The sequence below is a fragment of the Anolis carolinensis genome, chromosome 6 (assembly GCF_035594765.1).
Source record: "Anolis carolinensis isolate JA03-04 chromosome 6, rAnoCar3.1.pri, whole genome shotgun sequence".
Classification (NCBI taxonomy): domain Eukaryota; kingdom Metazoa; phylum Chordata; class Lepidosauria; order Squamata; family Dactyloidae; genus Anolis; species Anolis carolinensis.
Window position 1 is genome coordinate 75,449,505 of NC_085846.1, and position 14,914 is coordinate 75,464,418.

Genomic DNA, 14,914 nt, shown 5'->3' on the forward strand with positions numbered 1-14,914 from the left:
CACTGCATGAGTGGCTTTCATTTTTCTCTTTCAAAGTGAATAGAAATTTGACACTGAAACGGCAGAGAAAAAAAATCTATTACCAAAGAAGCACACATTCCAATTAAGAGGACTAGCAAAGCTGTTTCACAAAATATATAATAGCTAGAAACTAGTCCTTTTCTTCTATATCTGATGTACATACTGTGAATTCAATATAATGCATGGAAGCAACAGTGTTTTCAAGGCTATTCTGCCCATAAGTCTTGACAATTAAAATGCAAATTGGCATGAGAAAGGTTTTATTATTAAATTATAACCAGAACTCTGTGTGAAACCAACCATCCAGAAGCACTTCTTTTTCATAAATTATTTGCTATTTACCTGATCCAAAGATAGGGATGACTGGTTAAAATGTATGACTCCATATGCAGTTTCTTATCATTAAAGCCAATGAAGGCATTTTGGGGATCATAATGAAATCATTATGTTTGCTTTTAAGAATTCTCCTTGTCAGTAATGTACGGCAATGCAGCACTAAATTAAAACATCAGGAATTAAATTTCTCTTGTATCTATTTCCATTTTAGCTAATTATATCCCCAAGCTTCCCAATAGTCCAGACTCTAAAAATCTTTTGAAGTTGAATGGCCCTAAGAAAAACAGGCTTTTATAGTTATGACTTTGATGAAGAAACAAAGGTAATTCAGCCCTGGAAGTCTTAATATCCTAACTAGATGAAATACACAGCTAAAAGAATGTGCGGGGAAATTCAGGGAACTATAATCAAGGTCAGTTTTTCATATAGCCACTAAGATTATCATTCTGGCTGTTTAGTTTTTTATCTTGAAAACGACATCAACAATCTTTCATTAGACATCAAATTTAGATGCCATCATTTTAAAAATAATAAAAAAACTCCAAGTGAATATTTCAAATAGTTGCTTAAAATTAATTTGAACAACTGTATTTTGAACAGTTCAGATAAATTTCACACGGAAAGAAACAAAGCTTCTAAACTTTTAACTCCACAAAGTTGGCAGCAGAGCACCAGATGATGTATTATAGTTTGGCTGGCACTTGAAATGCCCTGTCCTTTTGCAAATCCAGCTGGCAACAAAGCCAGTAAGATCACTGAGTGACTGGTGGGTTACATGTGGATTTACAGGGCATTACATTTATGAACAGTATAGTCTTAAATTAATGTCATAACAGTACAGAGGATACACCAGAGTGCCAGAATGCATGTTTTGAATACAGGTGGCCAGGTTTCTATTGCAGGTGGAGCTTGAAAAAGTACTATCTGATACTGCCACAAGTCACTGACTGTGTTTTACTGGAGGGATAAAGCAGAATGTTGTAGAATCCTGGCTTACCATTAATGAGCTTCACACTGGTGGATGTAACACATTTTCTCCAGCTTTGCTCCTCCTTTAACTTGCATGTCTGTTAATTGTGGGGTCCTCAAACTAAGACCCCTGGGCTGGATAGGCCCTCCAAGGTCATTTACCCTCCCCCCACCCTAACCTTTAGGCTTAAGGTCAACCTAAGTCTGAAACAACTTGAAAGCACACAACAACAATCCTAATTAATTTGGCTATCTCATCAGCCAAAAGCAAACCCACACTTCCCATTGAAATACTAGCAAGTTTATATTAGTTAAAATTGTAATTCATTGTATTGTTATTTCATGGATTTTTTTTTTTTTGCACTACAAATAAGCTATGTGCAGCGCGCTTAGGAATTTGTTCATGTTTTATTCAAAGTATAGTCTGAACCCCCAACAGTCTGAGGGACCGTGAGCTGACTGTCTACTTAAAAAATTTGGGGACCCCTGATTTAGTGAGTTGTCCAAACTAGAGAATTTGTGGACTGAGTAGGAGGATGCATTCCTTGCTATCTGAGGTTGAGGTAACATCAGAGCTTTCCAAACTATGTGTCATGTTGATTGCTGTATGTGTTGTGTGAATGTAAGAAAAAACCTCTGAGTCTATGTGAAATAAGCAATAAATTTTATATTTAAAAGAAATATAAATGAAAGTTTTCATGAGATATGTTCTGATTCCATATATTTCATTATTACAATTTATGTGTGTGTTCATATTCTTATAAGGGGTCATTTTGCTGGTAATACTGAATCACTGTGTTGCAAAATGAGGAGTGTCTAAAAAGTGTGTCAGCAACATAAAAAGCTCTAAAGTACACTCTTGCATTAGTGTCTGTGTTAGAGAGATACTGCAATTCTGAGTAGACAATTCCTACATTAAAACGAACAAAGAATTTCACTTGGTATGGGGCAAGCTCTTATGTACAATATTACACTTTATTCAATATATTCTGTGCAAAACCAATGCTAAATGCATAATAACAAAATTTGGCTTTGCTCTCGAGTATACTTGCTTACATGTTTTACTATCAGATCTTCGAGAACTGAGTCAGTCGTCTTTGTTCAACAAGAAACTTAAACTTCCTTCTACACTGATTGGGGTGATTTCATACTGTAATCACTCTGCTATGTCGGTTGTTTTTTCATGCAGCCATCACAAGGAGTTTGTTTGCAGGTTGTAATTAACTTGGTTTTGTCTCATACTTGTTTAACCAGAAAAATCTGGTTTTTAATCCCTTTTTGTTTTCCTTTTGAAGTCACTAAATGTCAAAAATGCAGAGAGAAACTGTGTATTTGCTACAGTCTGGCAAAAGATCTGCATTGCAATTTGCTGTTCTAGGGGGCAACCCCGTGAATTCCACTGGTGAAGGTAAGACAGTCAGAAAGCTAGCAGCCAACCTTGCCCTGTGATTTCAAATGAGAAAGGGGAGGGAAAGAAAAGTAGGGACTATGTAAAAACTGAACATATCAGACCGAAGCAAGAATAAAACTGCAGTCTGCAGAACTGATCAAAGAAAGGTAAAGTGAGACAGGAGAGTATAAGGTAGCCACTAACATTATAGGCAATATTTTCTTCCAAAGCTTCTCTGGAAAGCCTGCAAGTGTATTAGGGGAAGAGGGTGGAGGTAGGGAGGAAATGTTTTTCCCCCACTTACACAGCTACATCCTGCCCCAGTGGTGGGAACAGAACGCAACAGATAATACACCAACATACAAAAAAATCCATTTTAAACCTATTACAGTATTGGAAAAACAAATCACTGATAGTGCTAGAAAACCTTAGGGCCTTGTTCTGTAAGGCCTTTTATAATAAATCAGGTAAAATAACCTTAATTAAAGGGAAGATGGCTCCAATGCCAGCCCATTCCCAGTGCCAGCATTACGCAGCCAGACCACTCTCAACTTTTGATATCAGTACATTGAATGGGGACATCTGCGAGAGGAAAGCCTATATGATAAGTTCTCTACATGGATAAGCTGGTCTCATATGGTCTCATATCAAAATACTAACTAGGGCAGACACAGCCTTTAGACCTATTTACTGCAAAGCAATTTCATTTTTACTGGGTGAGGTTCACTGGTTGTGATCCAGGTAAGAACCAGGAACAGTTGTGAGGCATGACTTAACAAGGTCTTCTGATTCTTGAAATGTATACTATGGAAAAAATAGCTCAAACCCATTGCTTGGGTGCTTCTATTTAAAACAGTGGTTCTACTCTATTCACAATTTGCATTTACATGACCATTTCACCTTGCTCCAGCAGCCTCCACAGCTGCCTCCAAAACAGCTCTAGAAGGTTTTGCAGTTTTGTTGTGTAGATTTTTTGAGGCTTTGCAATGGGTGGATACAGCAAGTTATGTTCTTTCACTGGACTGAATGCTGCTCCTTTGGAAGTAGAATTCCAGCTCTGGATACAGTCCCAAGTCTTTAGAAATCCCAAAACATCCCATGGTGCAGGTTATAAATGTGCAATCTATAACCATCCAGATCTTGGACACGGCTTCCACCAGCCGCAAATTGGGAAGCAGAGTAAAACATGTGCTTGATAGGATCAAGGCTAGGACACAGGATTCCACTCTTATTTACACAGTTTACACTTCATTTGAACTATGTCTTTTGTGTTCAGTTCTTAAGAAATATCTTCGTGAAATGCAGATTACAGAACTATTTATTCAGGATGAGTTGCCACTTTCTTGTTTGGGGATATAATTCAGACATTTTAGTTCACATTTAGTAATTATGTATTTGCAAACATCTTCTCTGAACCCATTTTGAAGCTCAAGTGGATCACATTTCTTCAGGTTTTTTAAAATATTGATTCAGAAATTTGGAATTCATAAAAACATAAGGAAGGATAAAATTCACAGCATTTTAGTCATGGTACATTCATATACCATTATAATTATGCCATAAAATGTGAGAACAATTCATTTCATTTCATACACTTAGCAGAGTACACTTACACATTCTTAAGTCATAATCATTAAACAAGACAAATTCGCACACCCAGTATTTAGTTCATATATGGAGGCAATTTACAGAATTTTGCACTATTATGCAGGGAGTAACACACATTAGAGTACTCTGTAAAATTAAAAAAACGCTAGACTACATAACCCCATGCTCTGAGTTAACTACTCAAGTGAAATTTAATGGAGTTCTGGATTAATTATTTCAGTCTCCAGGAAAAAAATGTACAAATTGGAAAGACCACCCATTTAGTAAATTGATTGTTTTTATGCCACAAGATGGTCAAAGTATATAACTAACATGTAACAAATCTATCACCAAATGGGCATAGCAAATTGATCAAAAAAAGTCAAGAAAAAATGATTATTTCAACTTTTTATACTGATTCTGAAGATGCTCATTGCATTAAGGATACAGCCATATCAGATGGTAAGAGAAGTAATTGCTATGGCCTTTATTAGCACTTCCCAATTGGCACCTTCTAGATGCACTGGAACACGATGTCTACCCTCCAGCCAAAGTCTGTAGTGGCTGAGGATAATGGAAGTTGACAACCAACACATTTGTAAAGTGTCAAATTGACAAAGACTGTCCTATACAAGTATCAAAGGGGGGCAATCCAGTTCATTGGTACAGCATAAGCATGCTTAAGATCCTAGGTTCAATACTTTCAATGAGGTATTGAATAACATTTCAATACGGTAGTCCACGCCCTTGTTACATGCCACTTAGACTACTGCAACATGCTCTACGTGGGGTAGTCTTTGAAGATGGCCCGGAAGCTCCAGTTAGTACAATGGGCGACAGCCAGATTTATAACTGGAGCAGCATACAAGGAGCATACTACTCCTCTGTTGCGTCAGCTCCACTGGCTCCCAATATGCTACCAAGCCCAATTCAAAGTGCTGGTCTTGACCTATATAGCCCTAAACGGTTCTGGTCCAATTTACCTGTCCAAACATATCTCCTTCTATGAGCCTATTAGAACTTTAAGATCATCTGGGGAGGGCCTGCTCTCAATCCCACCAAGTGCGACTGGTGGGAACGAGAGACAGGGCCTTCTCAGTGGTGGCTCTTTCTGGGTTTTAGAAAGAAACTAAAGACCTGGCTATGCGCACAAGTGTTTAACAAGCTTTTATGCTTCAACACGGTCTGGATCAAAGATTATGTGAAAGATTTTTGGATGAATTGATTTATGTGTTTATATGCTTTAAGTTTTGCAAATTGTCTCATGTGTTTTAATGCCTAATGTAAATTGTTTTTTAACTGCTTTATGTTTTATTGTATTGTATTGTTGTTTTTACTGGATTGAATTTTTGCCAGATCTGTAAGCCACCTTGAGTAACTTCAGGTGAGAAAGGTGGGATAGAAATGATGCAAATAAATAAATAAATAAACAAACAATTTTCCTGAAGATTATGGATAGCTGCTATTGGTCAAAGTAATCCAGGAGTAGGGATCCTCAAGCCCTGAAACTGAATCAGGCCTTTACAAGATCTCAATATGGCCTTCTGTTTCCCTGGATGAATTTCTCTGAAACTGAATTTGGCCCTTGAGTTGAAAGAGTGAATAAAAGCAGAAACACACCTGTGAAAAAACAGAAGCCTAGCATGATATATAAGCCAGCATTTATGTGAGTATATCATAGTACATATATATATTCTACTAACATTTAAAGACAGCAGCAAAGTGATCACAGTGTGTGACTAGGTTTTCTTCAGTTGTTAAAGATGTTCTGAAAGTAGTAATAAACTTTCAAATATACAGTCTGAAAAAAGTAATTATTTGGGATCTGTAAAGATGCAACAAGATGTCACGATTTTTTCTGCAACTATGGTGTAAAATGGGTCAAAATTATAATAACATAAAAATAACAAAGTTTTATTTTTTACCCACCTCTTTCCAAGGCTCAAGATATGGTATAATTAAAAAACAAAACCATTTAGGATATATAGATTAAAACACATAGCAATAGGATTAAAACACACACTAAAATTATTCAAACTGATAAAATGCCAATTTAAAATTTATAGTTTAAAATTGACTGGGTAGTCCTGCCAGAAGAGATAGGAATTCGGTATTTTTTAAATTCTGGCAGCATGTCAAATTTATTATGGCAGGTCAGTCCACAGTCTAGGGGAGGCCATAGGAGAGGTTCTTTGGGTGAGAGTTGCTCATCTAGTCCTACGCAGTTGAAGAGCACAGGAGCATATGGAATGGATTGTATGGGAAAAGGGGATTCTGCAAGTTACCTGGACCCAAACCATGTAGCGCTATAAAACTAATAGCTAACACTTGGAAACTGACTGGAAGACAGTGGAGTGATTTTAATATAGGTGTGAGAGACTCACTCCTGGGTATACCTGTAACCAATCTGGCTGCCATATTTTGGACTAATTGAAGCTTCTGCTTGGTACAGAGGTAGCCCAATGTTGCAAAGATCCAACATTGTGTTTACCAGTCTGTGCATCATCATCTTTAGGTCTTTCAATTCTATGAAAGGGTACAGCTGGCATATCAGCCGAAGCTGACCACTGCATCTATCTGGGCTGATATTTGGAGAGACAGTTCCAGGAGCACTCCTAAGCTGTGAACACAGTTTTTCAGGGAGAGAGTAATCTCATCCAGAACTGGTTTACATACTTCCCATCCCAGGTTAGAAGCCTTAATCCATAAGCATCTCTGTCTTGTCTGGATTCAGTTTCAATTCGTTTTTCTTCATCCAACCCATGTCCTTCTCCAAGTATGCCTATTTTTGAAGGCATGGAAACATATATTTGGGTGTCATCAGAATACGGACAGTACACATATGATGTCTAGATAATCTCTCCCAGCAGTTTTATGTAGATGTTAAAACACATTGGGGATAGAATGGTACCTTGTGGTATGGTACATAACAGCCCTTTTTTGCAACGCAACCATCTCCAAGCCTGCTTAAGAAATATGACTGGAACCACTGCAACACAGTATCTCCACCCCACCCCCTAAGGCATTCCAGAAAGATACCATGGTCAATGGTATTGAACGCCACTGAGAGGCCGAAAAGCACCAACAACAGGGACAGATCCATTAAGGCGACTGAATTCTGCTCTGAAGCCAGTTTGAAATGGGTCAACGAGGTGTGTGACATCCCAAATTAACTGGAGTTGAAAGGCATAGTTTTGCCAAACTTTGGCATGGCTTTAGATAGGTGCCTTTTAACTTTTTAGTCTTACAAAATCCAAACAACTGTAAGAAAAACAATTTAAATTGCACCTCATTATAAGTCAGAAGTTTTCAGCCACTGATAAGTACTACTGTTCAAAATCAATGGGTGTGTTATGAGTCCTAAACAACATCTCTACAATTTTCTACCTCACCGTTCTGAAGTATTTTGAACTGCAGACAGGGATGATGGCAGCTGTAGTTAAAAACATCTAAATGACATCGAGTTGTGGATACACACTTATTAGAGAATGAGCTGTCAGTTCTTTTTTTTCCAAACAGAATTATGCTTTAAAGACGATTATGTTATGTATATAGAGTTATGTATATAGGTTGCAAAAATATTGTTCATGTTTAGAAAAGATGTTTAAAGTGGAGTTTCTGCTAATATTTGCCAAATGAAAATGAAGTGTTGCAGTAATATTATTAGCTTATTATCATTAGCTATTCTACTATCTTTAATGCATAGGAAGCAAGAACTATCTATTTGACTAAACAAAGTCAGAAAGGCAAAACATTTCATAGTGACATAGACTGGTTTGTTCACACAACTTTTCTTCTCCTTGAGTTGCTTTTAAATATTAAAATTGAAACCACAATAAAAAAGCAAAATGGGAGTGTCCACATAAATGTAAGTTATGGTCACTAATCTTTCTTTCTGTGTCGATTTTGAACAGTTTCCTTTACAGATTCAGCTCATCTTCCTTTCTGTAATAAATCCGCTATAAAGCATGAGGAAATGTGGCTGTAAAAGCGTAATAATTGGCACAAAAGCAGCATGTGAAACTTTTAATTTTATTTTAATTGACTGGGTTTCAGCTTAGCTTGGCAATATTCCTCCAGCTTGTCTTGCCTGACTAGATAATTTTTAAATGGACTCATATTGGGAATATTTCCACTAATAGCTTTTCTAACTGTCTTTTCTGAAAAAAAATCTTGTAATCTGCTTTAAAGCAAGATGTCTGTGGAACATATGATTTAGATATAGGAAATCATCCTAATACCAGGCTCTGAAAATTATCCTTTGCTGGATTTTTGCCTTACATCAAGTCACAGATCCATATTCTATTTGTGAATGTGCTTGTTCTTGGTCCAAAAATTACATATTGCCTTTAGGCCCCTTCCACACAGCTGTATAAAACCCCATATTATTTGCTTTGAACTGAGTTATATGGCAGTGTGGACTCTGATAACCCAATTCAAATGATGGTAAAACATCAAACACCTGGGTATCCCCTAGGCAACGTCCTTGCAGACACCCAATTCTCTCATACCAGAAGCGACTTGCAGTTTCTCAAGTCGCTCCTGACACCAAAAACAAACAAACAAACAAACAAAAACAGTTCAAAGCAGATATTGTGAATTATCTACCTTGATATTCTGGGTTATATAGCTGTGCAGAAGGGCCCTAGGATTTGTAGTCCAAAATATTCTGGACTTGTGCCTTGATCTGTATGTAAAGTTTGTGGTTGTTTGGGGTAGCATATTTTCATGAAGCTAGGGAATTGGTGTTGAATGTGTTAAGGCTTTTTGTCCTGTGACAATAGCAAATTGGGGAAATAAGAATAAAACTCAGCATCAGGACTGTAGGTTTGCTCTCTTAACTATTACATGGGACAACAAATTTACCAATTTAAATACAATGTTAAGTCAATATTCACTTGGTAATCTTCTGAAGTGGCTCAGAACCTGAACATCTGGCTCCACAAATACACAATACACACACACACACACACAAACAGAGGATGGAACCCCATTCTTCACAAAGGAACTATGCCATACTTACACATTGGAATTTCCAAAGCTAAGTTAGAAACTTTCCTAGCTTTCTAACTATCTTTAAGATTTATTTTTTCAGTAACTTCTATCAATAGCTGGACTTCCTTGAAGTCTACATATGTATATGTTTTCAGAGCTTCTCCCTTTCACAGTTTATCATGCAAATCTATTTTAAATCACTATTTGCCATTATTCCAATGCACTGGGAACCTGGTTTCCATCTAGTTTTTCCAACCAGCTTCTGTTTTGCACCAGATAATGAAGGATGGCGTATTTTAATATACTGTGCTAGGTATAAGTGATATTATGCACCAATCATTTTGCTATGGGATAAAACACATTGCTCTGTAATTCAGTGTGCCGGCTGTGTAAAACAGCAACATGAGAAACATGAGAGGAATTAGTTAAATTTTAAGACTGGTATAAGACTGGTATTGTGCATTATTGGACTAAGCTGATAAACCCTTCAACAGAGATGAAAAGACATTGAGACTATAGCCTTCAGACATTCTGTGTATGAACATTTTGAGACACTTACATTGTTTTGTTTGGATACTATAAAGATGATTAATCCTACCATCCAAAGTAGATTCTCTGTTTTCATACCTTGTTAGCTTGGTCTCCCGGCTAACTCTGCAAAATTCAGATGTACCTTGCATGTGTTCTCACTATGCAATAAGACAGTTCTTGGTTACAAGTTGCAAAGAAAGACTGAATTGGCCTGCTTTAGCCAGTTATAGGTTTAGGAATATGAGCTTCGGCTTTTGAGTTTCTTGGAAAGGGCATTGTTTCAAATTAAAAAAATAAATTAAAGTCAGATAGTGCAAAGGAAAACAAACAAGTCATTCTGTGTCATAGGGAAATTCAGGAGACTCAGATTTCATTTCTTTTCAAGAGTGCATTAATTAGTTTGGATCCAGATTAAACACTAAATGATCAAGTGTCCCTTAAACAAGTTTACAGCAAATAAAAACTTCCTATTAATCATCACATGGGGGTTAGGAAGAAACTTTAAATAAAGGTGAATAAAAATAAACTTTGCCTTCTGTGGCTGAAAACAGAACTTCCAACAACACCTGCTGCAACTCAATACCAAGGAATGTAGATTTCAAGTCGTACATGTCAGTGTGTTTGTTTTTATATTCTGGCTGGAGATATAAAAGATAATAAAGCACTGAGAGAGACTGTATTTTTGGGCAGATGTTTCTCGGCTTGTTGAATTCTCACAGCATAATCATTCACACAGCCCTAAACATTATAAAATTCGGTAGTTTAGCAATGAATTCCAGGATTTAGATTTTATTCCTAGCTGCCTATCAGTTTGACTTAGCATTAAATCTCATTTGGAATCACTGTTCGTGTAAATTCAGTATTACTAAGTCCCCTTCAACTTCAATGGGGCAACATTACGGCAACTTATTAGGAAGCAAATCCCATTGAACATGATGGAATTTGTTTCTAGGTAAGAATGTACAAAACTGCAATCCTGGCCAAAATCACTCAGAAGTAAGTTGCATTTGATTTACTTCTGAGGAGGCATGTACAGGGCTGAAATATCAGAATGTGCTTTACTTATTGAGAACAGTACCTAACAGTGACTGAATCATGCCATTTATTTTTCTGTGAAAGAAATATGGACATTGACAGCATTCTTAAAATATGATTACCTGTTGAAGACTATTTAATCATCAACACAATTGAAGTTTTCTTTATTATGAGTTAAAGGAATTTAGCTACTGATACTATCCAATCCATCTTAATTTTTTAAAATCAGACTGCAACAAGCCCACACCTCTAGCCTTGATTTTGGTCCACTGACCCTGAATTCTTAAGACTTAAGAGGAGAGATTATTGATAATGCTTTAAATTACAATTCATCACTGTTCACTATTTCTTTAAAGCCACTATTTTCTTTTGACTGACTCATCTTTTAGCACAGTTTGAAGTTACAAAACTTTAAAACTGATGGTATATTTATGGAGATCAATTATTCTAGATGCAGTATTTTAGAGAGTTAAACCTTTTGCGCATCAGAATGAATGTTTGCAATATTGAGGAGTTTATGTGCTCATTTCTGAGCAAATGTAATCAACAAAGCTGTTTTTTCCCTTACCAGCCCTACATACCATCTTAAATTTTTCGTCCCTGTAAAAGAATTGCAACTGAAGCATAAATCTGCTATTGCAAAGAGCTGTACAAAATAGCCAAACCAAAATAACCTTGATGGGCTCTTTTTTCGTATTTGAGGAAGTGGCTCTCATCTCAATTGTTTACTCAAAACCACAGAAGACTTAGTATAAACAGAGAATAAGGAAATACTTGCTATTGGAGTGGCAACTTATCATCCTTGCACTGTAGAAAGCTTATGCTTGGAATTACAAGTAGATTTAATTGAAAAATGATGCTTTAGATCAATGCAAGGTATTTCACTCAAAGTTTCCTGACACTACAATTCAGTTGTCACAACATCATGAAAGGTGAACTTCTAAAGGCACTTTGGTACAGCAGTATTTATTTCAGGTAATACTGCCTTTGATTAGGTTCTCTATACTATCATCAGTACTTGCTTCTTATCACCAGCCGCAGGCTAATGACATATTTAACACTTGCTGCACACTGATAAAGAATGACCTTATGTCTAACTCGGTTCAGGATTAAAGGCAGCATATTGTGTGTACACTTTTAAGAAAAAAATGGTTCGTGTGAATGACTTTCAATATTTTGTCTTCAAAAATATTACCAACAGGAAGCTCTCAAAACTGGTTCTTTTTTACCCTAAAAGTTTGGTTTCATAAAAACCTCTTGCTACTTCACGTTAGAGTTTGAAAAGCAACTATCACACTTGCAGATAAAACACAGGGAAATAACAAAGTTTCAAACATTTGCTGGCAAAGTTCAGAAACATTTTTTCTTAGATATATTGATAGTACACATATTAAACTCACAAATGTAGAACTACGATTTTAATAACTGTCTACCAACTTTGTGTCTCGTCCTTTTTTTTAAAGAGGCAAAAATGTTAAATATTTGGACTTGTTACAATGGTTAAGGGTTTGAATTCCACATCAAACTCACTTTCTTATTTTTGTTAACTTGCCCATTTACTAATTAAGACCTAATAGTAACAAAAATATTGTTGACTGCAGCATTTGTACAATTCATGTTACTTTTCCATCCCCTGAGGATTAAGCATTCAGGAGGAAGAACAGTTTACTGCAACTGAGATGTCTAGGAACCACAGTGGCATTAAGCATACTTCTGGAGTTAATGCTCCATTGAAGTGTCAAAGACTATGTTAAAACCATTTGATACATAGCCATCATTTATCTAAATCAGCGTCAGAGCCATGGAGCATCCTTCAGGTTTTTTTTTTTAAATAAATGCAGAGAATGTAGTGCTGGAACTTTGCTGCTTTTTTGTTTATCAAGCTTGAAATGGCACTGTTAAAGCATGCCTCTGTTTGCCCCCCAATGCCCTCCAGTACAATATCTAGCATTTTGATACCAAAATAGCATTTCAAAAAAGTCTAAAGCAGCAAAAGTCATTCCTTCCTTGAAATTCCTAGGCAGCTAACAGAGCCAGAAAGCGCTGAGATAATTGATGGCAAAACACAAGGGGTGTTCACAGTTAGTTTTCTAGCAAAAACAGGGACTTCTTAGAGCAACAAAGTAAAAAAAAAAAGGTGGCAGCAAGGTCAATGCAAAGAAATATTGCTGGCTATTTTTTTTTCACAGAAAGAGAAACAATTAAGGAAGCCTGCAACTTTAACTTTGGTTACCTTCAAGTCCACTGTGAGGCACACCAAGATTTTAATTGGCTATTAAAATGTTATAGTACACCCAGACAGATATATATAGAAATAGATATAAAAACACATTAAAATAGCATGATGCACACACATATAAAATACAACCCTCTTCTACACTGAATGAACAATTCTTAATTGTATAGCTATTTCAAGATATTGGCGGAAAAATGCAAGTCACATAGAATAATGTTTTTTTAAAATATATGCATGTTGGCACATACATTTAGCATCATAAAACTGCCTTTCTGTGGGAAAACTTTCTTTAATTACATGTTTCTTTTGATAGCATTTAAAATATTTCTGGCATGCAAATAAATAAAAATGAAGGGTGAAAGTGGAACAAAATAATAGCGGGACCTACATTGCGTACTGTGCCGGTGTTGCCACTCTGTCTGTGCCAATCCACTGAAGCATGCTTTGAGAGCCTTCTCCTGGAGCATGCAGGAAGAGGGACTTGCAGTGTAGAAATCCAGCATTTGACCAGGGCTCACTGCTAGGACATCCATACAGTCAAACATGATTCCCCCTCTACAGTATGTCTGCAAAAGTGCCTTCCTCTCGGGTGTGGAGGAAAATGGCATATAAAAGTACATCCAACTCCATCAAACTCTGCCCCTTTTTTGGCACGTAGACTGTTGGTCTTTTTCCCAGACCAGAATCATGAATTATGACAGACAACACAGCTAAAAGCCTGTAATTGATCCAAATGATCATTTACCATTTTCCAGGCTGTTCAGTCAATCCAGCAGAACAGAGGGGGGAAACACACAGCCTTCCAAGTTTCAGTTCTCATTCTTCTGCCTCCCAAATCTTTGAGCAGCCTTCTTGCCTCTCAGTTTCATCCTGAATAAATGAATATTTTGTATCCTGTGCAATGCTGTAGTTTTGTTGGCAAAACAGGCTTTGCTAGAAGCACGGGATCCCCCTTTGCCTGTGAATAGATCCTTCTGCCTCCGAACAGCTCACTTCCTACTACTTGTGTCACACGGAATGAAAGATTGAATTGCTTAATATATGCGAGTGAACTTTCTATGAACCCTTCCCAGGCTGCTAACCTTCAAATGACCCAACCAGTCTGACATCACCAACTCCCAGGATTCTCACACAGCTTAAAAACTCCCAGCAGCCTTGCAAAATAAGACAGGCAAGCAGGCAAGCAAGCAGGCAGCCACGAGCTGCTGTGCCTAGAATAACTGGCCTTTGGAAAGGAAAACAGACACTTTAAAAAGGTATCTAAAATAATATAATATAGAAATAGACTGGCCTCAGGTTTCTAAATAGCCACTGCTGGAGCACACTGCTAAAAACCTCTATGTCTCTTTCTCTCATTCTCTCTCTCTTTTCCTTGCCCATCCTTTTAAATTTACCTCCAAAGGTGCTTCCCAACAAGGATTCCCTGCGTCTCCTGGGGGGAAACCCCATCACATACATTCAGTCCTCTGCGTAGAGAGGCACCAGGTCCTTCACTATGCTGTCAAAATGGACAGAATAACGTGGTGTGTTGCATTCACCTTAATACCAAAAAGAGTTCATTTTCTTGGCTAGTATGCAGAATAGCAAACGATCGTCAAGCATTCTTAAAGTTCATACAGCAAGTGTTCACCACAATTCCCTTTGTGCCCAGAATAGAAGACACTGCAAATTTCAGGCTGCCTAAACTCTTTGAATATTCTGTCTAAATATTCAATAGCACCAGATTTTGTATGATCTTGCAAGCTAAGCAGGATTAGTCCTGGTTAGTACTTCAAAGGGAGATTGCTAATGAATACCAGTTACCAAAAGCCATA

At 37.0% G+C, this 14,914-nt stretch overlaps 1 protein-coding gene across 6 annotated transcripts in view; it reads right to left on the reverse strand.

The window, feature by feature from the left end:
- The window catches only part of rarb (retinoic acid receptor beta), a 436,563-nt gene that overhangs the window by 99,299 nt on the left and 322,350 nt on the right, over positions 1 to 14,914 (reverse strand). The window contains exon 1 of one of the 6 annotated variants that reach the window (XM_008119267.3): positions 13,489 to 14,438. The exons of 4 other annotated variants lie outside the window; for them this stretch is intronic. In XM_008119267.3, the coding sequence (XP_008117474.1) occupies positions 13,489 to 13,720 (232 nt within the window). In that variant the 5' untranslated portion in view covers positions 13,721 to 14,438. Of the gene's footprint in view, positions 1 to 13,488; positions 14,439 to 14,914 lie in introns of those variants that run through there. One more of the 6 variants, XM_003226451.4, reaches the window with a different exon arrangement.